Source organism: Cannabis sativa, chromosome 9 (assembly GCF_029168945.1).
Source record: "Cannabis sativa cultivar Pink pepper isolate KNU-18-1 chromosome 9, ASM2916894v1, whole genome shotgun sequence".
Classification (NCBI taxonomy): Eukaryota; Viridiplantae; Streptophyta; class Magnoliopsida; order Rosales; family Cannabaceae; genus Cannabis; species Cannabis sativa.
In genome coordinates this window covers 58,382,712-58,407,041 of record NC_083609.1, presented here as the reverse complement: position 1 = coordinate 58,407,041, position 24,330 = coordinate 58,382,712, and the positions used below count along the sequence as shown (strand labels likewise).

General features: G+C 37.4%; 2 protein-coding genes across 8 annotated transcripts; both read right to left on the bottom strand.

Annotated features, from left to right (window-relative positions):
* Window positions 1–284: 284 nt before the first annotated feature.
* On the bottom strand, window positions 285–4,377 carry LOC115722189 (protein ACTIVITY OF BC1 COMPLEX KINASE 3, chloroplastic). Of its 6 annotated transcripts, none has more exons than XM_061104323.1 (8): window positions 4,293–4,363; window positions 3,685–4,154; window positions 3,364–3,591; window positions 2,499–2,834; window positions 1,832–2,387; window positions 1,507–1,693; window positions 1,045–1,417; window positions 285–632 (listed from the first exon to the last, which is right to left on the bottom strand). In XM_061104323.1, exons 2-8 carry the CDS (start codon window positions 4,078–4,080, stop codon window positions 501–503), a joined length of 2,208 nt encoding a protein of 735 aa, XP_060960306.1. In that variant the 5' UTR covers window positions 4,081–4,154; window positions 4,293–4,363; the 3' UTR covers window positions 285–500. The 6 variants fall into 6 exon arrangements, with proteins under 6 accessions (XP_060960306.1, XP_060960304.1, XP_030507184.2 ...); XM_061104321.1 differs by having other exon boundaries at window positions 4,289–4,347; XM_030651324.2 differs by having other exon boundaries at window positions 3,685–4,377.
* A 12,172-nt stretch (window positions 4,378–16,549) lies between these two features.
* Window positions 16,550–21,617, bottom strand: LOC115721988 (pentatricopeptide repeat-containing protein At4g13650). 2 transcript variants are annotated; one of them, XR_009684579.1, is made up of 3 exons: window positions 21,057–21,617; window positions 17,781–20,962; window positions 16,550–17,381 (listed from the first exon to the last, which is right to left on the bottom strand). XR_009684579.1 is itself a non-coding variant. In XM_030651103.2 (2 exons), the coding sequence occupies exons 1-2, from the start codon at window positions 21,216–21,218 to the stop codon at window positions 17,882–17,884; spliced, it is 3,243 nt and encodes a 1,080-aa protein (XP_030506963.2). In that variant the 5' UTR covers window positions 21,219–21,617; the 3' UTR covers window positions 17,645–17,881. The 2 variants fall into 2 exon arrangements, 1 of the variants encoding a protein (XP_030506963.2); XM_030651103.2 differs by lacking the exon at window positions 16,550–17,381 and having other exon boundaries at window positions 17,645–20,962.
* Between the last annotated feature and the right edge of the window lie 2,713 nt (window positions 21,618–24,330).

Sequence of the window (24,330 nt, the reverse complement as noted above, 5' to 3'; positions counted from 1 at the left end):
TGTAAAAAAAATAATATCTATAATTGAGATCATTTTTTATTTATTTTAGTATTTTATTTTTTTAAAAAAGAAAAAATAAATAAAAAGAAACACAAATTTAAAGTTTTTTATGGCATTCCTCAATACTTTTTCCCATATTTGTAAGTTTTTTTAAAAAATGTCATATTTAGTGTAATTAAGTTTTTATGCCATATATATCAAAACTTATCTTTATTTTCCCATATTTTTGTGAATAGCCCTTTCATTTATAAATATTGAAAAATAACTTAACAAAAAGAACATAGTATAAATCGAAACAATTATTAACTTATTACTATTGTTGTAAACAATAACTTAACAGCAGTAGTGTTTTTTTACCTTTAAAAAATGGGACTAATTTATCTACAACTGTTAAATTAATGTTCACAATTGTAACTTGTAAGGGATTGAATTTATGATTTTGATATTTTTTACAAATATTAGTGTATGATTATGCTTGAATTGAAACTATAAGATGAAATTTAAGTGGTGGAGGGGGCAGATGAAGTTGGTGGCACTCGAAGCACTTGTTGTAGTAACCGAGCAGCCAAACGTTGAGTGATCCCTCCAAGCACACGCCCGCCCAGACTACGTCCCTCCGGTTGTTGCAGCACCTGTTCATCATCATAACAACCATCATTGAGTATACAAACTCAATCAGATTTCAATTTTCAAGAACATGGCAAAATTCAATGAAAAAATATGAGGCCTCTAGGGGTTCTCATTCCTGTGAGAAGAATTAAACTCAAAATTTTCGTTTGGGTTGTAATGGGAAACAAGTCTTTATTTAGTGGGGTCCCCGCCTAATCCTTAAATATTTAAGAACCAGAAATTATAACAATTGCTATATCGATGCCCATAAGAGACTCGAGTAGACCTTGTTGAAGCAAACCACAGACTATTCGAATTACATTTCTTTGATTGTTCTGAGCTTAAATAAACATTTGTGTCAGCAATTTTAAGTTTTATGGCTTCAATGCTATGCAGGAAAAAACAGATAATAAAAGAAATAGTAGAAGTTATTACTTGTAACAAGGGCTGCAAAGAGGCTGGATCGAAACTTTCAGAGGATTGAAGAAGTCCCCATATTCTAGATACTTGATCTCTGAGCTCTAACACGTTTTCCCGTTCAGCTTTGCTCATAACAAGAGGTCCAGATGAGTTTCCGTTCCCATTAAAAATCAGACCTTTCACCAAATCTGGCATCAAACTATATGTATCAACAACTGTGCCTAAAACAAACGCTTCTGTAACCCGAACAGCTTCTTTGATAACTAAATTTCTAAGCACTTCACCATCTGTGCCCAATAATAATTTCAATACTGGCTGCAAAGCATCTTTTGCTGAGAAATCTCTATCTTTTTTTCCTTGAATAAGTAAGTTTTCAAGCCTACCCCATCTGCAGCAAACGAAAACTAGTAAGTGACGCCTGTGAAAGGAGCGGTTGAAATTATGAAGACAAGATAGCATAGCTGACAAAGATCATACCTAAATTTTCCATCTTTAAACAACAATTCAATAAGAGCATCTCTGAGATATGGATTTGGATCTGTCAGAAGCCTTTTAGCAAAATATGGATAAGAAGCAGCTAGAACCTTGAAATCGGGATCGGCATAAAGAGCCAAGCCTTCTAGCACAGTCAGCGACCTCAATATCAATGCGTAATATGCAGGCACTGCAGCACACAACATATTTTGGAAGGAGACTGTTAAACACTTTAACTTAAGCCATCAACTAGCCAACATCGATGAAAACAATTTTAGAATATTTGCTTAATTTAATTAAGAGGGGCAAAAGGATATGAGTGACGCACCATTGAATGGATATTGATAAAGTACGTTGCCTAGACCATCAACCAGGGTCTTGAAATTGAGTTCGCTCACTGTATAACTGAGTGCATCATCAAAGAAATTTCGTAATGCAGGTACAATAGGAGTAACATCTACATCAGGGGCTAGGAAATCTAGAGCATAGTAATCCCGAGCCATAGCTTCATAATCTCGATTGACCATGTGAACTACATGACCAATGATTGCAAATCTTGCTTCTTCTGGTGTCTCACTCATCATTCCAAAATCAAGAAAGGCTAGCTTCCCATCAGGTGTTGCTAGGAGATTACCGGGATGAGGATCTGCATGGAAATATCCATACTCAAGCAGCTGTCTCAGGCTGCATTGTATACCAGTGTTCACTAGATCCAACACCTTCAACCCTTGTTTCTCAATCGCAACTTGCTCGTTCAACTTGACCCCTTCAACCCACTCCATTGTCAATACTTTGTTGCTTGTATAATCCCAAAATATGTCCGGAACAAGGATATCTTCTCTGTCTGCGTACAATTTCTTAAATCTCCTAGCATTTTGCGCCTCCTGCAGCAGGCACCTGTCAAATTTAACATTCAATCTAGGAAGAACCTTCCAAAAGAAAAATCACAAACAAAAAGAGATATATAAAATGTTTGGGCTCAGCAAATTCTGGACCTGCACATAGTTAAGCTCTTGATAAACTCTGCGTGCAAATTCGTCAATAAGGGCAACAACATCACTGGTTATTACATCCACGTATTTATTGATGAAGAATCCTAGACCTCGAATCAGATAGAAATCGAGCCCTATAGCTTCTTCAATACCAGGCCGTTGCACCTTCACAGCAACAATCTGCCCAGAATATTTTAGTTGAGCTTTGTAAACCTGACCAAGACTGGCTGCTGCAATTGGAGATGGCGATATGGACGAGTAAACAGAGTCAAGTGATAATCCCAATTCCTTTTCGATACAAGCAAAGGCTTCTTCATCTGGGAATGTAGGCAAAGCATCCTGCTCATTCAAAATCATATTAACAACAACAACAACATGAACTTGCAAATAACACTTATCAAGAATTAAAAGGCTACTATCACTTCAAATTACCCAACAACAGTCCTTTATAAAGAGCTACTCATTTATGAATCACTTTCATACTCACTAAAGATTTTTACTTAGAACTTAATCAAAAACACTACATAACACAATACCCCACAAACAAAAACACAGCAAAATACCACCAACAGTCCTTCATGAAAAGCTACTCATTTATGAATCAAATTCATACTCACTAAAGATTTTTACTTAGAACTTACTCAATAACACTACATAACACAAATACCCACAAACAAAAACACTACAAAATACCACCAACAGTCCTTGATAAGCTACTCATTTTATGAATCAAATTCAGATTCACTAAAGATTTTCACTTTGAACTTAATCAATAACACAATACCCACAAACAAAAAACACAATGATTTAATGCAAATTATCATAATGAAACCAGACAAAAGAGTGAGTAGGATAATTGAGCGAGAACCTGAAGTTCAGAGAGCTCCTCAAGATACTCAGGAGGACAAAGGTCAGGTCTTGTAGACAAACCCTGTCCAATTTTGACAAAAGTAGGCCCTAATCGAGTGAAAATTGTTCTCAACTCAGCTCCACGAGCCCTTTTGTTCTGATCCAAAACACCCTTTCTTTGGTCCAACAAAAGCTTTACTCCAAACGAACCCAAAGCAACCAAAATTTCCACAGCCCTCCGCGCAACCTGAGAAAACAACAACACAAAACCACCATTATCAATATTCAATTACAAGCAATTCCTCTTCTCCACGAAACAGAGAATCAAAAAAGAACAAACCCTGATTGGGCGAGAGCCATATTTGTTGGAAAGAAGCTCTGGACCGTAGACAGTAGCATCAACAGCACGTTCCAATGCACGCGCCTCAGCCTGAAGATCCTCAGCTCGATTATACACTCCTCCACGTCCTCCTCCTCCTCCTCCTCGATAAACCTGAACAACTTTGATGGAGTTGGATTCATCAGGAAAAGGTGAAGAAGACGAAGAAGGTCTAGCCTCGACAATAGCTGCTCGTACTCTAACAACTCTGGGTCTCCTCTGCCATGGCTTGGAAGAGGGAGTGGTTCGAAGTCTCCGCCATGAAACTAATGGATGATGTAGCGTTGAAGAAGAACAAGAAGAAGAAGAAGAAGAAGATGGTGATGGCGTAGGAAGCACCACCATTACCGAGGTCATGGGTTTTGTTCACCAAAATTCAATCAAATCAACCACGATTATTTTCTACTTCTTCTTTCCCCATTTGTATATATCTGATAATAATCCAGTAAATAAAATAAATAAATAAATAAATAATACTTTAGATATTTAATTTGTAATAAATAATAATTGATAATATTTATGGCTATGGAGGTAGTTAAGTGTCGTGAGGGTAGTAACCACATACAGACCTCCTCACAATATCGCTTGTGTGCTTCTCCTTCTTCCTCTTCTCTTCTCTTCTCTATTTCATATTTCTTTTTTTCCCTATAAAATAATATATTATTTTAATTTCTTTTAATGAATGAATACGATTTGGATATTTTTTTTTTTCATAAAACTATTTATTTATCTAGTTTTTTTTGAGTAAAAGTAGAAACTTCATTAATTCAAATCTTCCGAAACAAAGGAAGCAATTACAAAAGGTAAAGATAAACTATTAAAAGTACGATCAGCCTCAAGAAGAGAGGACCGCGCCAAACAATGCGCAACCCTATTAGCAGACCGCTTAACAAAACTGAAAAATATGTTTCCAATCTCGGCACAAAGAGCCTTACAATCTAAAATGATATGGCCATAAGGAGAGACCATACTTTTATTACTTTGAACATCAGAAATCACTCGCAAACAATCCGATTCCAAAATGACCCCCTCCCAACTGTTGGACTTTATCCAACTCAACGCTTCCTTAATCCCAAAAGCCTCCACCTCATGCGGCTGCAGCAAACCAGTTTTAAGCAACGTCTTGGCTTGAAGAACTAAACCCGCCGCACTTCTAGCCACCATTCCCACACCAAACCGCCCTTCGGAAGCAAATATAGCACCATCAACGTTTACTTTAATGCTTGGAAAAGAAGGAGGGCACCATTTCTCACTTACAACCATTGAATGACCATGAAGAGCATCTATTTCGAACTGTTGTGCTTTACACCAGTCCGAATAATTCATCTTAGCAACATGAATTACCTCTTCACTAGACGGAGAAATAGAGTTCCAAACTACATCATTACGCACCTTCCACAAAGCCCAAAGAGTCATGGCCGCTTCAATACTCTCAACCTCATTCCATTTCGACAATCCTTTCTCAAACCAGCTCCTAAAAAACATTGCAGCAGGAGCTACAGTCGGCACCTTAGCCTGCTGCCAGCATAACTTCGCAAAATTACACCGCACCAGTACATGGAGAGCGGTCTCAGGAGCAGCCGAACAAAAGGGACACAGGCTATCAACTTGCACATGTCTTAACGCCAAGAGAAATCTCGTTGGAAGGCAGTTCGCACTCACCCGCCAGAGGAAATTAAGTACCTTTGGGGGTACTTTGAGATTCCACAATCTCTTCCACATATCAGTAGGTACATTAAGATTGATATGTCCATGAGCCTCTTGTTGATGCCTATAGGCGCTCTTTACCGAAAACATGCCCTTGCTATCCTTCACCCAGTACCAAACATCTTCCCTACCAGCTGTTGTAAGAGGAATACGCCACACCAGCTGTTGATCTCGATCATTTAGGACATCTGAAATGACTTCCTGATCCCATTCAAGTTTATCAATTTGCATCAGCGCTTTAACCATCTTCCCTTGAAGGCTTGGGCTAGAGGTTTCAATATACGGGTTAACATCATCCATAAGCCAAGGCTCATGAAGTATACTAACCTGAGACCCATCTCCAATCAAACGCCTGGCACCAGCACGAACCAAACCTTGAGCTTCCAACACACTACGCCAAATGTAACTTGGGTTACTACCTAATGTAGCAGTAAGAAAGTTACCAGAAGAGAAGTACCTAGCTTTAAAGACTTTTGTAGCTAGAGTATCCTCACAAGACAACAGCCTCCACCCTTGTTTGGCAAGTAAGGAAATATTAAAATCTCGAACATCTCGAAACCCCATTCCTCCATTACTTTTATGGGCCGTGAGCTTGTCCCATCACAACCAATGAATGCCTTTAGTGCTATTCGACTTCCACCAAAATCTACTAATAGCACTCTCAATTGCTTGACAAGTTCCCACTGGAAGAAGGAAAAGATTCATAGTGTATGCTGGGAGTGCCTGTACCACCGCCTTAATAAGTACCTCCTTACCGGCTCTAGATAGAAACTTATTGTCCCAAGATTGAATCCTTTTTTGAACCTTGTCTACCACAAAACTGAACGCCGCTGTTTTATTCCTTCCAATTGAGCTAGGAAGGCCAAGATATTTGCTATTTTCTTCAGCTTCTCTAATACCCAATCGATCACAAATGGTTGCTTTCATGTGACTAGTTGTATTGGAACTAAAAAAAGCCGAAGACTTTCCAAAGTTCACCCTCTGTCCCGAAGCGTTAGCAAAGATCTGGAGCATCTGTTGAACATTAGTAACCTCTCTCTCAGTAGCTTTGCAATAAAGAAAGCAATCATCAGCAAAAAGCATATGTGACACAACAGGAGCACCATTAGCCACTTTACACCCATGAATAAGCTTCCTTTCCTCATAACGTTGAATAAGAGCTGACAATCCTTCCGCACAAATAAGAAACAGGTACGGCGAAATAGGATCGCCTTGACGAAGCCCCCGGGTTGGTATAATAGGTCCAATAGTATATCCACTACTCACTATATTATATTGAACCGAAGATAGGCACCCATAAACAAGCCGAACCCATTTTTTACTAAACCCCAATTGAGATAACATAGCCGTCAAAAAATTCCAATCCACTCGATCATATGCTTTACTCAAGTCCAACTTCAAAGCCATACAACCATCCCTCCCAGCCTGTTTCCGCTTAAGGTAATGAAGAACCTCATACGAAACCATAATGTTATCTGTAATCAATCTTCCAGGAATGAACGCACTTTGATTCAAAGAAATAATCCCAGGGAGTAATCCTTTCAATCTGTTAGCTAGCACTTTGGTGATCACTTTTGCAACCACATTACACAAGGAGATAGGCCTTAATTCACTCATGTCATCAGGCTTTTTCTTCTTGGGAATCAGTACAATATTGGTATCATTCAACCCCACCAGCATTTCCTCAGTCATGAAAAAATTCTGAACACAAGCTACCACGTCCGCTCTAACAATGTGCCAATACTTTTGAAAAAATTTTGGGTTCATTCCATCCGGCCCCGGAGACTTATCCGGATGCATTTGGAATAATGCATCTTTGACTTCTTGAGTTTCAATGGGTCGAACTAAGAAATTATTTTGCTCTTCATCAACCTTGGGAACAACACAACTCAATACTTCTTCCCAATTACCAGGTTCGGCCGAAAACATTTTTGAATAATAATCAAGCATTAACTCACCCAAGCCAGCGTCCCAATATTTCAACTCTCCCATATCATCTTTTAAACAAATAATATTATTATTACGTCTGCGAGAAGAAGCTTTTGAATGGAAAAACTTACTATTTCGATCACCATCTTTGAGCCACAGTTGCTTCGAACGTTGGCGCCAATAGATTTCTTTCTGGTTTAGAGTTTCAAAAAGCTGAAGTTTGGTGTCCGAATACCGTTGTTTCCCTTCAGTATCACAGCGACCTTTAAGCAATTTAAGATCATTGTTGCATTGCTTAATTCTTGCTGAAAAATTCCCAGCAACACTACTTCCCCAAGCTTTTAAATCTTGGCCGCATTGATAGAGTTTTTGTTGCATTTGCAACGCTCCCGAACGATTCCAGCTTTCTCTAATAATCGACTCACACTCCTCCAACCGAGTCCAATAATTTTCGAAACGAAAAAAATTCACCCCAGCCGGTTTAACATGTTGTAACATATCCAAGAACAGTGGAGAATGATCCGAGGGAGAGACCGCCAAATTGAAAAGTTTTGCTTCAGGATACCGAGTCAACCACAAAAAGTTCACCATCGCCCGGTCTAGTCTAGCCTCTATCCACGCAGGAGTATCTCTACTTTTTTCCCAAGTAAATTTGTGCCCAAGCAAATCAAGATCACACAAACCACAGTGGCGAACCGTGTCTTGAAATCCATCCAAAAGCCAAGTCGGATAAGCTCTTCCTCCCTTCTTTTCAGAATTGTGCAAGATGTTGTTAAAATCCCCCATAACACACCAAGCTTCTTGAAATCGATCATGTAGGGTGCGTAACAATTCCCAAGAATTCTTCCTAAGACTCCTATTCGGCTCCCCATAAAAACCAGTAAATCGAAATTTAGGATAACCCTCAAAATGAACAAAGCAATCAATATGGTTTGCAGAGAAAGAATCAATTACCACTTCTTCCTCAATTTTCCACAATAATGCCAAACCCCCACTTCTACCCTGAGCTTCAACAATAAAACACCCTTCAAAACCCAACTTCCTACTCACCATATTAACTTTCTCCTTGTTGTTTAACGTCTCACACAAAAATAACACCTTGGGCCTTTTTTGGTCAATCACCTCTTTTAGGAACTGAATGTTACGTGGCGGCCCCAGCCCACGACAGTTCCAGCTTAATATTTTCATAATGTTTGGCGAGCCCCCAAGCCAAGGCCCGCCACTAAAGAGTTTTTTGAGAGTCCACTACCAATATGGGCTTGCCCCACGTGACCAACACAATCCTCATCACCAACCTTTCTTTTTTTATTATCATATATAGTCACTTCAGAATTACCACCAATCACTATCCCCTTTTCTTTATTATTTCCATTTTTAGAAACATTGACTTCACCATCTTTATTACTAGCAAAATCCCCTTCCAGATCACCTTCCATCATATCATTAATCATAGCATGATTCTTTCCATTCTTGTGCAATATTCCTTGGCCGTGACTTGTGGCCACACCAACTGGAGGATTAGTTTCCATATTAGTCTGGTTTGAACTATGACCAGGTGCATTGTCCCCAGAATTTGCCGCCGGCGACCACCCTCTGTTCCTCAGCCACCTTGCTCCGATATTCTTGTACGATCTTTGTGGCGTAGCAATCATGAACTCACCATAAGGCTTCGTAATCTGGTCAATAGGCTGCTGGAATAAACGACTACAGAACTTGTCGGAGTGGCCAATTACACCACATATGAAGCAAAAGGTAGGAACTATTTCATACTTGAAGTGAACCCAAAACCAGCTACCATTTTCATGAGTGAGCTTCAGTCTTCTCCTTAATGGCTTCCTAATATCAAGAGTAACCCTTACCCGAAGGTAATCCCTCCAAACACCAACAAAGTTTTTAGGATCGTTCTCTAAAAACTTCCCGATCGTATTTCCTACCCCTCGCACCGTCGTTTCTTTCATACATCCTGGTTTAACATCATGTATTTGAACCCATATATCAAGATGATTTAATTGAAGAGAAGTCGGATCCCCTCCTACCGGTAGTCGTTCAATAATCAGTTGCATACGATCAAAAGTCCAAGGACTCCCATTGATGACTCTTTGAATGTCCACTTCGTGATAGAATTGAAATAAGAAACGATTATCTTCAAGCTTTTTGACAAACATTCCCATTCCGGGTTGCCATAACGAGGCTAGAATGTTCTGCATCTTATCGAAATCTATCATACGGTTCGACAAAAATCTTCCTACAAGACACCATCTGTCATCGATCCCATCTTCCTCTCCCTCTTGTCCGACTGGTAGCTCTGCCAAATCTTCTTCTTCAATCTGAAAACTAAAGACATCCTCCCTGCCACCTACCCCACTAGAACTCGCCATGAGATAATTAGAAAAAAAAAACACACTCTTGAACTCACTCTTTCAACAGCAAAAAAACAAGAAAACAGAACAAAACTCTCACACCATGTCAATAGACAGGACTTCTCTCTCTTGTTCGTCTTTTAGTTACTCTTTAGTTAATAAAATTCCATTTGGTGTACTTTGGTTGTTCTTAGTTATACAGTAGTATAATATTTGAGGTTTTATACTATGATGATGATCATTGTATTTATTTATCTAGTTTTGATGAATGAATTGGATAGGGAAATTTGATTTTTTTTTTAATGCTGGTTAAAAAAATTTCCTTAAATATATAATAAAAAATATTTGTAGGATATGACAATTTTTATGATATCTCTAAAATAACCCACATTTACACAATCGGACACCCCATCGGACTGCACATCAGACACAATCGGACCCCCTCATCGGACCCCACATCAGACACAATCGGACCAATCAGACTCCATATCGGACCCCCCATCGGACCTACATCTCCTACCTCGCAAACTTACAAATTCATTAACCCCATCAGACCTTGCCCAGGTCTGAGATTCTAAAAAACGGTACACGAACTCACCTTTGACATTGTGTCCGATTTGGTTGGGGGTGTGTCGTGGGTCGATGGGGGAGCGCCGTGGGGGAAAGGGTTCGGTCCATGGGTGATGGGTTCAGTATGTGGGGTGGTGGGTTCATCGGTCGAGTGGGGGGGGGGGATGGGTTGGGTCTGTAATACAGTCAAGTAGTTATAGTCTGTTATTTCCTGTTATTTCTGTTGTAACTGTCCTTTGTTATTACAACTGTATTTCCTATTCACTTCTTTGTACTGCTATTACTATAAATAAATGCCTAACTCTTAAGCTCTGTAACTTTTACAAGCTTTTGGGTTCTTTGTATTCATTGTCCAATTGTAGCTTGTATTGATAAGTTCCTACATGGTATTATCAGGAAGCCATTGATGAAAGTCGATAATGGATCCTTCAATCATTGACAATCCACCACGCACCACTGCCCAGACTCAAGGGCCACCACCACCACCACCCCCGCCTGCTCCTTCTTCATGCTGGAATCCGTTCCAGAACTCTCTAAATTCATCTCTTACTGTCAAGCTTGACAGATCCAATTTCTTGGCATGGAAATCCCAAGTTATCCCTACTGTTATTGGCCATGGCCTTGATGATGTTCTTCTTACTGGTATTCCTCCACCAGCTCAACTTGTTACTGGTAATGTCAACCCAGAATTTTTGGCCTGGCGCAGAAAGGATCAATTACTCCTCAGCTGGCTTCAATCCTCAATGTCCGAAACAGTTCTTGGCTCTTTGGCTCAGTATGAATCCTCATTCATGGCATGGAAAGCTCTGGAGCAAAGATTTGCTTCTCAATCTAAAGCAAGATTATTGCAGATCAAATCCCAATTATCGACAATCCAAAAAGGTGGTGGGTTCATCGGTCGAGTGCGAGGGAAGGAATGGGTTCAGTTGAGATTATAAACCAGAGAGAATAAAACCAGAAAGAGAGTTCAGAGAACTGAAGTAAATCTTATTCTTTATTCAATGAATTGCAATACAATAAAGGAAAGTATTTATAGACCAAGTACACCTCAGCAAGAGAGGAAAGACTCTCAACAAAACTAACTAACTTTACTAACAGAAAGAGTAACTAATTACTGACAGAGTCTAACTAACTTTTGTATTCAAGATAGTATCCTCAACATCCCCCCTCAAGCTGGAGGGAGAGTACTCTAAGGACAGCTTGTGACATAAGAAGTTGAACTTAGGGAGAGTGAGAGGTTTGGTGAGTAGATCAGCAGGTTGTTCCTCTGTTGGGATGTAGTTAACTCGGACTTTGTTTTTGGCAATGAGTTCTCTGACATAGTGCACATCAACCTCGATATGTTTAGTTCTTGAGTGAAAAACAGGATTTGATGCTAATTGTTGAGCCCCTTGATTGTCATACCAGATAGTTGGTGTGTGAGAGAGAGTGATGCCAATTTCTTGAAGTACTGAAGTGATCCAAACAACTTCAGTGGTAGTGGTGGATAGAGCACGATACTCTGATTATGTGCTGGATCTAGCCACTGCAGTTTGCTTCTTTGAGTCCCATGTGATCAAGTTGTCTCCAAGCATCACAGAATCATGTGGTAGACTTCCTGTCATCAAGGTTGCAGGCCCAATCAGCATCGGAATAGGCTGCAATATCCATAGTGGTGGCAGGTTTGAAGACCAGTCCCAATTGAGTTGTGCCTTTGATATACCTTAGGACACACTTACAAGCGTTCCAATGTGCCATTGTAGGATTCTGCATGTACTGACTTAGTTTGTTTATGGAAAATGACAAGTCAGGCCTGGTTAAAGTCAGGTATTGCAACGAACCAATGATGCTTCTATACAGCTTTGGATCTGAGAAAGGTTCACTGTTGTTGACAAACAACTTGTTGCCAGGGCACATTGGGGTGGTGCATTCTTTAGAGTCAACCACGTCTGCTTTATGGAGAATATCTTGAGCATACTTAGTCTGTGTGAGATGCAATTGAGACTTTGTTCTGTAGGCTTGAAACCCCAAGAAATAGTTGACAGATCCCAAGGTTTTTAGGCCAAATTGGGTGTTCAAAGCCGATATAACCTGCTGTATGGCTGCTGAATCATGGCCTGTAATAAGTATGTCATCAACATATACAAGGAGTAGTAAGAGCTGACCTTTGTTGCGAGATATGAAGAGAGAATTATCAGATATGGAGTTGACAAAACCCCATGACAGCAGGGTTGTTTTTAGTTTCTCATACCAAGCCCTTGGGGCTTGTTTTAGGCCATAAATGGCTTTTTGTAATTGGCACACATGTGTGGGATGTTCACTATCTTCAAACCCTTTGGGTTGTTGCATATACACAGTCTCTTTGAGTTCTCCATTTAAAAAAGCATTATTCACATCCACTTGTTGTATGTTACAGCAAGAGTGAACATTATTCGAAGTGTTGATGGCTTCACCGGACTGAATGTGTCAAAATAATCAACCCTTTCAGTTTGTTGAAATCCCTTTGCCACAAGTCTTGCTTTCAATCTTTCTACCGAGCCATCACTATTGAGTTTAGTTCGAAACAGCCATTTGTTTTCAATAACCCGCATGCCATCAACATAGGGAACTAGAACCCAAGTTTTATTTCGGATTAGAGCAAAAAATTCTGTTGTCATTGCTGCATTCCATTTTGGATCAGCTAACGCTTTCTTGACAAACCGAGGCTCTAAAAAAGGAATATTGGATCTTGTTTTGACAGCAGCTAGGATTTTGGGTTTGTGTATACCAGATTTGGATCTGGTTTGCATGGGGTGAATGGAGGTGTTGTGAGCTGGTATTGATGAATTTTGTGGAGAGGTAGGGGCAGTAATGGTTGGGGCTGTGGGGAGAGGGTTGGAGATAGGATTATTTGTGGTAGTGGTGGTTCCTGTGGACCTGGGAATGGTGTTGTTTGTGGCTGTCTGGGGAGTAGTGCTGGTGTTGGTGGTATTATGTTGGGTGAGTGGGATAGGGAGTACAGGTAGATGTATGGCAGTAGGTACAGTAGGTTGTAGTGTAGGTTGGGTAGGAAGAGGGAAATAGTTGTATATAGGGAAAGCATTTTTCATCAAATGTCACTGTTCTAGCAATGTAGATTCTGCCCGTGGGGTGTAGGCACCTATACCCCTTGTGATAAGGACTATAGCCTAAAAACACACACATAGAGGTTTTGAAATCAAATTTATGCCTATTGTAAGGTCTGAGATATGGAAAGCAAGCACAACCAAAGGCTTTTAAGAAGCTATAATCAGGTTTTTGGTTGAACAATGTTTCAAAAGGTGAGATGTATTTGTTTCTTTGAATAGGAAGTCTATTGATAAGGTATGTGGCAGAGACAAATGAGTCCCACCAGTGTTGGAGAGGCATTTTGGCTTGAGCAAGGAGAGTTAGGCCAACTTCAGTGACATGCCTATGTTTTCTTTCAACTCTCCCTTGCTGTTGGTGAGTGTGAGGGCAGGGGTGTCGAAACACAATGCCAAGTTGAGCTAGGACAGGTTTAAGGGGTCTGTATTCCCCTCCCCAATCAGCTTGTAGGCTTTTAATTTTGACCCCAAATTGTCTTTCAACATAGTTATTAAAAAACTGAAAAACTGAGGGTGTGTCAGACTTTTGTTTTAAGGGAAATATCCATGTGTATTTGGTGAAATCATCAATAAACACTATGTAATATTTAAACTCTTCAATAGTAGGATAGGGGGATGATCCCCATAGATCAGTGTGAAAAATTTCGAATGGCTGTTTAGTGCTGTGTTGGGAAGAAAGAAATGTAAATTGATGTAATTTTCCATATTGGCATGCATGACAAAAAGTAAGGTCAGCAGTAGGGACATTGACAGAATTTAGTACTTTATTCAAGACAATTTGAGAGGGATGGCCCAATCTTTGGTGCCAAAGATTAACAAGAGACTAATTGCTATTATCTTTGCTACTATTATTACATGTAAAAGATTGAAACGACTGTCTTGAGGAAGAAGAACAGCGAGATTGATCAGTGTTGGAAGGCTTGATTTGGGGTGTATTCAACCGGTACAGCCCTTCTTTAATTGTCCCCCGAAGAAGAGGGGTCTTGGTGTTGTTGTCCTTAACATAACAACAGGCAGAGTTAAATTTAACAGTAACATCATTATCTCTGGTGAATTTGGAAATGCTTATAAGGTTTTTGGTGATGGATGGGACATGTAGTATGTTTTTGAGATTAAGGGATTTCTTAGCTTCTAAATAACAAGATCCAATATTTTTAATTTTAAGGGAAGAGTCATTACCTACAACCAGCTTTTCTTTGCCTTTGTAAGAAGTCTGCTGTTGCAGATTAGAGTTGTCAGCAGTGACATGGTTGGAAGCACCACTATCTAGGTACCAATTGGTGTCTTCGGATGTAGATGGGGAGGCAACATAGGCCTGTGGTTGATTGGGGGAAGAGGCAGGGTGAAGATTATCATCCGGGCCATTGTAGCTGAGGTCAAACCTCTTGTAGCATCGCTGAACTGTGTGACCAACTCTGTTGCAAAGTTGACAGATTAGTTTTTTTGTTTGGTTGGGTGCACGACCCATGTTGTTGCCTCTGCCTCGATTGTTTTGAGTCGAACCACGACCTCTGTTAGCTTAATTGTAGTTACGATTCTGTTGATTACTGTTGGGAAGTGGTGGTTTCTTGAATTGAGCCATATTGGCTGAGGCACTATTGAGATCAAGAGACATGGCAGCAGTGTGTGACTCAATTCTGATTTCTTGATTTTGAAGCAGGAATTGAACTTCTTGCAGAGTTAAATTGTCTCGAGACGTGAGATTAACCACCACAGCTTCATATTCGGGTCCCAATCCAGCAAGAACGTACAAGATGAGTTGATCATCTGTAATTTGGTTTCCTGCAGCTCGTAATCCGTCTGCCAAGTTCTTCATTTTAAGGAGATATTCATCGATGGAAAGAGCGCCTTTCTTGGTATTTTGAAGTTGACTCATGAGGTGTATTAGTCGAGCTTTGGAGGTTGTGCCAAAGAGTTGTTCGAGTGTCCTCCATAGCTCATTAGCAGAGGCGCAGTTCACAACATGACCCAGCATGTTTTCAGAGATAGAAGACATTAGCCAAGATAAGAGGAACTGATCTAAACGCATCCATCGAGTAAAGTTAGGATTAATTACCTGAGTTGTTTGTTCTGGAGCTTGACGGATGCGTGGTTGTGGTGGATTTTGATTCAGCAGAATGTTCTCCAAATCATGGGCCCTGATTGCTGGCAAGACTTGTGATCGCCAAAAGAAGTAATTGTTTCTGTCCAAGCGTAGAGGAGGAAGAAACATCGAAGTTGGGACATTGAAGTTGTTGGCTGGTGCACCTGAGGTCGCCATGGATGAACCTTGGGTAACTGATACCAAGTTGAGATTATAAACCAGAGAGAATAAAACCAGAAAGAGAGTTCAGAGAACTGAAGTAAATCTTATTCTTTATTCAATGAATTGCAATACAATACAGGAAAGTATTTATAGACCAAGTACACCTCAGCAAGAGAGGAAAGACTCTCAACAAAACTAACTAACTTTACTAACAGAAAGAGTAACTAATTACTGACAGAGTCTAACTAACTTTTGTATTCAAGATAGTATCCTCAACAGGTTCGATCCGTGGGGTGGTGGGTTCATTAGTCGAGTTGGGGGGGGGGGGGGGGGGAGGATGGGTTCGGTCCGTGTGGGTGGTGGGAATTCGAAAGACAACGAGAAAGGGGAGGAAGAGGGAGAGAGAGAGTCAGTTTAGAATGAGGGGAGTAAAATTGGGTTTTAATAAAAATTATCCCATTTTACAAATTTTGTATAGTTTTAAATTAGTGGACCAATTTTAGTCCCTATTATGTATACAATTTTAAATTTATGGATTTTTTTAGATAATTAATTATGAAAACTATTATTTGGCCATAGGCATAGTTTAGTGGATTTTTACTTTTCTTCACAAAAGGAAGTCCCAAATTCAAATCCCCCTCTTTAATGTCAAAAAATAAATTATGAAAACTCTCGTTAAGACTCAAATATTGATGTTATCTAATTGTTTAAGGCACGTACCATTATGAGGTGGTGTTATAAGAATAGTTAACAATAATCTATAAAAATTATTATATTTAATTATATGTGATGTGAATGACATTTTAAATAGTGCTAGCATTTGTTAAAAGAGAATATATTTAGCAATTCTCTTATTATAATTAGTTAGGAGTGGGAGCTTTTTAGGAATAGTCAAATTTCTTGAGTTGAGTATAATTTAGACAATGAATCAAAAGATAACAAGCTTACCCTTTTTCCCTTATTTGTTTCAAAATTACAAAATTGTGAACAAAGATGAATAGGAAAAATTGCCATTGTTCTTAAAGATTTTAACCAAGAAAAGTTTCTAATTTTGCTAGAAGATGATTGAGCATAAGTGGCCTTCTCATAAAAAATTGAATCATACTGAACCCGATAAAGTGACATACACTAAATTATCCAATGAAGGTGATTATTTTGAGAGTCTTAAATGGAAGGACAATGTCTACCAACCTAGTCATCATTTACATACATCTCAAGAGCATTCATGCACCTACAGTTCTGTTGGGGCTCATGTGAAGCACTTGTTGTAGGTGGGGGTGACCCACCTTAGAGGATCTTGGCGAACATTCGTGGAAGGAGTTGAAACTCTCATGAGGAGCCACAATTTATAGCTCCCTCCTCCCCTTTTATTATAACGCCACAATTCTTTGACTCGTGGATTAAGGAGTTGAATGTTGTTCGAGATTCAACATCATCTCGAACATTCTGGAGGGTTTCGCTCACGTAACATACACCTAATATATCTAAAAGGTTCAAGTCTCTTTTGTGTATCTGCCTATTCGAGCTAGGTTTCCCGCCTTATTTGGGGACCAAAGAACTAACAATTACTATGCAAATACCCAAAAGAGACTTGAACCTCTTAGACTTTGTGGGAGCAAACTACATACCTGACTTTTTGAGCTACCCCTCTTAGGTGAAATCGCAATTCTGTTTTAAGTAACCGATATCTTGGAGTAGCTCTCGCCATCACCAATCAAAATACCTCTAATAAACAATGCAGGAGAAGTCTTCACTACAGATATCCTGATTATTGAATAGGTTAACATTTGCAACTGAGGACAAAAGAAGATCCGACAGAGAAACTTTACATGACATTAATGAAAACGAAAAAGTATTCGATTTTTAGCTTTTCCCACCTTAGAAAGAGGCACCGGTCTTTGTGATTTCGAAGTCACTTTCAAAGATTAGCCTTGGTTCAATTTGATAGCACCAATTTTTAGTGTTGATATGGTATACTAAACTTGAAGATAGCACAAGACAATGCAGAAACCAGCTAACCGAAATTGAGTTAAACATGCAAAATGGTAATTGACACATTTTGATTCAAAGTACAAATACTTCTTGAATAGAATTACAGATAGAAAAGTGTTATATACATATGTATGGATAAAAAGAAAAGATGAAAGTAGTTTGAGTACTTACAAGTTTTTTCTTCAATGAAAAATTGAGCAGAGAGAGCCAACTAATTAGAGTACATTTCTGAGCCCCCATATTTCTATTATCCTATTTCTGAAATTCACTTACTACCAATAATCTTTACATGAACAGAAACCGCCTTCAAAATGATGAAAACGGTATGCATCCCTTACTATGATAGCTCGATTTGAGAATCTCGATACATACTTAATCCAATTATGGCAATCATTACAAACGCGAAGATTCTTAATCACATGTATAGGACGACGGCTATTAGTAGAGCTAAGGAGTCCAAAAGATATCGCCAGTTTCTCGCTATGAATGTATGTTGTTGGATCTCTCTGCTCTTGTTCTACCTCGTTTAAGAGGTAATAACAGTCCTGCACATATCCAAATTCAGCAGCACGAGTATTCAAATGAGCTAAGAAGTCATATATCTTATCTGCGAGTGGATGGAGTCTGTCACCGACGAAGAATGCATGAAACGAGTTGTTAATCTCAATCCAACTACGACCAGGCTCTTTCTTCACACCCTTTTCTCTCATCAATCTCCTAGTTTGATCCCTGAAATCCCATTTCTTTGCTATTGCATATAGATTTGATAGGAGTACATATGTAGCTGAGTCCTCGGGTTCCAACTCGAGAAGATGATGGGCAGCATACTCTCCAATTTCTGCATTTTTATGAACTGTACAAGAACTCAATAGGGTCCTCCACACAATTGCATCTGGTTTTATTGGCATCTTCTCTATGAATACTTTTGCTTCGTTGAGTAGACCAGCTCGACTTAAAAGATCAACAACACACACGTAATGTTCGGGATGGGGAATTAAACCATACTCTTTGCTCATAGAATCAAAGTAGGCAAGTCCCTTGTCAACCAAACCTACATGACTACAAGCTGACAAAACCCCAACAAAAGTGACATGGTTTGGAGTCAGACCGAGTTGTTTCATCTGCTCGAAAAGATTTAGAGCTTCAATACCAAGTCCATGTTGAGAATAGCCAGTAATCATTGCATTCCATGAAACTTCATTCTTTTCAGGCATTTCAGAAAATTCTCTCTGAGCATCATCAATTCTTCCACATTTTGCATATAAAGTGATTAGAACATTAGAAACCTCGGTTTCTGAACTGTATCCTGTTTTAATGATCATGGCATGAAACTGTGTTCCTTGTTTTACATTTGCTAAATTAGCTGCAGCACTCACTGTAGAACCAAATGTGAACAAGTTAGCCTTAACACCAGCTCTATTCATTTCGGAAAATACCTGCAGTGCTTCCTCACAGTAACCGCTCTGTGCAAAGCCTGAGATTAATGCATTCCACGATATGTTATCTTTACTATCATTTTTCTCAAATGCCAAGTAAGCTTCCTGTATGCTACCGCATCTTGCATAAAGACTTACAAGAGCGTTTTGGATCGAGATATCATCTGAATAGCCCAAAATACAAGACCGAGCATGGATTTGTTTTCCCCAAGCCAGTGACTTAATACCAGCACATGCGGTGATGGCACTCGCAAAACCTATGTTGTCGGGTTTGATCCCTCGATTTTCCATTTCTACAAACAATTTAAGAGCTTCCGAAAACATATCATGCTGTGTATACCCTGCAATCATAGCAGTCCATGAGACAACATCCTCCTCCTTAAGTCTTCTTAGAATTTCCAGAGCAGTATCAAGCTTCCCAATTTTAGCATACATGTCGATAAGTACACTACACGCATAGACATTGAGCTGAAATCCAGTTTTTATTACTTGAGTATGGATTTGTTCTCCTAGATCAAGTTGCCCAACAGCAGTACAAGTTCTCAGAATACTTGGATAAGTGAATTCATTGGGAATAATGCCTTCTATCAGCATCTGCCTATAAATTTCAAATGATTGGCTTAGATCTTCTAACTGTCCATAAGCAACTAGCATCACATTCCATAGTACCACATTTTCTGTCTCTGTTGTAATGAAAAATTCATAAGCAGTATGCAAATCAGAACACTTAACATATAGATCTAACAGAGAACCTTCAATGATAATATCTGAAGACATTCCTGCTTTTATAGCATATGAATGAAGTTGTTTTCCTTTATCGAGTGCCCCGACAGATGCACAGGCGCTTAAAAGACTTGCCACTGTGACACAGTCTGGTTTTAAACGGTCATGTTGCATTTTCTCGTACAATTTTAAGGCTCTATCACCAAAACCAGACTGAGCTAGACCCGAGATAAGGGAGTTATATGAAACTCCATCCCTGTTCTGCATTGCACTAAAGACTTTCTCTGAAGATATCAAGTTTCCCGAGCGAGCATATAGTGTTACAAGAGCATTGCACACATATCTTTCCGAAGAAAAACCTCCCTTGAAAACAAGACCATGAATTTGCTCTCCCATGTTAAACAATTCTACTTTGGTACAAGCACTTAGAACACTTGAAAAAACATATGGAGTAGGGGAGATTCCTGATGTGTGCATTTGGCAGAAAAGCATAACAGCTTCCTTTTCACGTCCATTCTGAGACAAACCGGAAATAATTGCAACCCAAGAAACACTATCCCTCAAAACCAATTTATCAAAGACCTTTCTGGCAGAATCTACATACCCCTTTTTGGAATATAAATCGATCAATAGATTGCATACCAATGGAGCTGTATCAAATCCATGACCAATAATTCTTGCATGAATTTGTTTAACATAATCGAAACCAACATCACCATAGCCACAGACCTTTAAAATTCCAGCAAAAGTGGTTTCATTAGGATCAATATTATTCATTACCATCTTATGATACATAACCAATACTTGAGAAATCAATTTCCTTGCTAGTAAAGCTTGAATTATCTTATTCCAAGAAGATAAACTTCTAATAGACATTTCATCAAGAACTTTAACAGCCCCTTCGAAATTATCACAAGAAATATAAGTTTCCATAAGCCTATCACACATGACAAGTTCCCCATTAAAACCCAACTTTAAAATTCTGCAATGAAGCTTCCTAGCATCTACCAAAGACCCAGAATTTAGACACCCCTCTAAAAGCCATAGATAAGTTTGAAGATTAGCACGAATACCACGTTCTTCCATCAACCGCAGGAAATCAACTCCAACTGAGTTGGAACCTTCACTTTCATTAAGAGGGATTTCATCATAAACATGGGAAGTTGCAGCACAACTAAAACCAGCTGAATTTAACTGCAAATTCATAAGGGAAAGACAAATCAAGTCTCAATGATTGAATGACAAAAAGGTAAGGGAGAAAAAAACAAAAAGGTTAACTTTTTATTACCTTGTGATTGTTGTTGCTAAAAGAGAAGACCCTCAAAGAAGAATGGGGCTTGAATTTACATGTTAGGGAATGACACAAGCTGCTTAGAAGAGAGGCTGAAAGTGGGGAATGAAGGAGTTGAATGGAGTCACAAACCATCAATGACTTAGCAAGAAGAGTCATTTATCAACTGGGGTTAACACAATATACAATGAAACTTCATCCTTATATAGAAATACTGGGAAAGCTTCATTCTTTATAATTATCAATGAACATGAAAATGAATGACTTTATTAACAAGTTAGCATTTTTTTTGCTGGCCCAATGACTTGAACTCTCAGAGGCATTTTAACAAACAGTTTATGTCATGGCATGATTAAAATGGAGTAGTGAGTGAGCTTAGAGAAGAGACAAACGGGAATTAGGATGTTATTGAGTGGACATTGAAGTTGGGGTTTTGAGAGTGAAGTATGAAACAGATAGCTTATAAATGGCAGAGGAAGTGGAAGAGCAGAGCCAGAGGTTGGGAAAGGGAAGAAGACATCCAAAGAAAGCTCAATAAAACTTTTTGGGAATAAATTTGTATGTTTTTTTAGGTATTTTTATTATTATTAATAATAATAATAATAATACAAAGGGATTTTTACATTAAAATGCATAAATATGAAAACTTATTTTTTCTTAAAAAAAATGTTAAATATCCATTTTCCTATTTTTATGTTTAGAAGAGTCTTAATTTTATGTGAAAATTACACTATTTATGGCTATGTTTGTGAAAAAAATTTAATTTTGATAATGTAATTTTTTTTCATAATTATAATTTTATGAAGTACACTATAATTACAATTTTATAATAATTACACAAATTTAATTATAATTATAATTACACAAAGGTTGTCATTATAATAATTTATGAAATTATAATTATAATTACACTATTATAAGTTTATGGCTAAGTTTGTACTTCGTAATTTTTAATTTTATAATTTTGTTCTCTCATAGTACAAAAATTGGTTTGTACTATAATTTACTCTTAATTAAATTTATTTCTCCTCTAACTTTAAAAAAAAAAAAGTGAAAAAATATTTTATCCATATTTATTTATTTTGTAAAAAAAAAAATGTTACTGCACCTCTTTAAAAAGAACAACCCTTTTGACATTCATGATAATTTGTTAGGTTTGAGATGCAAAATGACCCTAAATTTGGTAACTAAGTTAGTAAATGTCCACTTTTTAAAAAAATTAAAAAAATGGCCAAATCTAATAAATTAGCTAATAAAAATTATAAAAATAAATTTATCACATATTTTTTTAAAAAATATATATATAATAACAAAATTAAGTTACATAATTTTTTTAGTATTGCATATTATTATATTGTAACAAAAATAAATAAATATATTAGATCATTTAAATATATACAGCAGTATTAGATATATCGTAGTACAGAAAATTAATATACCGTAGTAATAAAATTATATACCACAAAAAAATTATAACAATACTAAATTAATACTCAAAAAATATATATATCATGCTAACAAAATTATATATATCATCATTAAAATATGAATACATACTAAAAAATTTATATACAATAAAATAGAAACTAAATATCATATTAAATATAAATAATATATTATAGACAACAAAAATCATATACCATACAATAAAACGTATATACCTACAATAAAAAATCAAACAAAATAATATAATATTATTAAAAAAAATTATATATATCATATTAACAAAATTATATATCACATTTATGTATACTAAAATAAAAACTAAACATGCATTATCTAAAATAAAATGATATACTATACAGTAAACCTTATATACCATATAACATAAAATATATACCTTACAATAAAAATATATATAATAATAACAACAAATAAAAATAAAAATATATAGGATGCTTATAAAATTATATATCATGTCAACAAAAATATAATAGAAAATAAAACTTAAATATTATTTAAAAAAATTATATACCATATAACAAAAAATACACATACCATACACCAAAACATATATACTGTTGGGTTTTATGCCCTAAATAAAACTCATTTCAATATAATCAGATTTACTTATTAATATAGATCAGAAATAACATTTAATGTTGCATGGTTCACATGATTTATTTCATGATTATATGTACATAATGTATAAATTCATCTGAAACCCTTTTCACATACTTGATCCTGTTTATTGTGCTGTCAACACATTGGAAAGTAAACATGATTATGTGAATAAAGTTTCATAGATTTATCAGACATAGGGTTTTACTGATATGATAATCTACAACAGAGTTTACTTGCATTTGGAGAAGTGCTATGTTCTTTCCAGAGCATTGGTTAAAGTAAAGCTCAGGTTGGATGTATGGAGTATGCATCGGAAGGGACCGATATTGAACTTTGACTTAGATTTATTAAACTTACCGTAATATCTATTCAAGTCAATATCGCCTAGTTGATCCTAGATCAAATGTTCTTAATCCTGTTATGATTAGGCTCAATCTTGAAAGGCTATTCGTGTTCTTTGATTTGTTAGTTAAGCCTACTTTTAGGTCAGGGTGATACGTACATTTTGGGAACACGGTAGTTCAATTGAGTGGGAGCGTTATCATAAACATGGAATCTATAGCTTCTATCTGGCGAATAGTAAGCAAAGGATGATCTCCTTCGAGCTTGACCAAACGAACATAAATGGTGGAGTACTCATTTCACATAAGCTGAAATATCATTTATACGGGGTTAAGTGTTTTAAGGAATAAATACATTGTAGGGTGTAACGGTAATTTACTCCCTTTACAGTGTAGATCATTCATATAGAGGATCATTGATCACATTAGGATTATAACAATGGATAACTAATGATGTGTCTATATGGTGGAACATATAGAGCATTCTATATAACTGAGAGTGCAATTCTAAGTTCTATGCGTGGATTCAACGAAGAATTAATAAGTTAGTGAATTTTAGTGCTAAATTCTTGATCTACTTATTGGAAGCTCGGTTATATAGACCCATGGTCCCCCCACTAGTTGAGATAATATTGCTTGTAAGACTCATGTAATTGGTTTTGATTAATCAATTATAATTCTCAAATTAGACTATGTCTATTTGTGAATTTTTCACTAAGTAAGGGCGAAATTGTAAAGAAAGAGTTTTAGGGGCATATTTGTTAATTATGATACTTTGTATGGTTCAATTAATAAATATGATAAATGACAATATTATTTAATAATTATTTATAGTTATTGAATAGTTAGAATTGGCATTTAAATGG

Excerpts from the sequence above, each read along its gene's own strand:
- LOC115722189 (XM_061104320.1), bottom strand. The coding sequence starts at position 4,080 with ATGACCTCGGTAATGGTGGTGCTTCCTACGCCATCACCATCTTCTTCT. Across the intron at positions 2,835-3,363 it reads AGGAGCTCTCTGAACTTCAG|GATGCTTTGCCTACATTCCC; the intron begins GTTCTCGCTCAA and ends TTGAATGAGCAG. Across the intron at positions 2,388-2,498 it reads AAGAGCTTAACTATGTGCAG|GAGGCGCAAAATGCTAGGAG; the intron begins GTCCAGAATTTG and ends TGCCTGCTGCAG.
- LOC115721988 (XM_030651103.2), bottom strand. The coding sequence starts at position 21,218 with ATGACTCTTCTTGCTAAGTCATTGATGGTTTGTGACTCCATTCAACTC. Across the intron at positions 20,963-21,056 it reads TTAGCAACAACAATCACAAG|TTAAATTCAGCTGGTTTTAG; the intron begins GTAATAAAAAGT and ends ATGAATTTGCAG.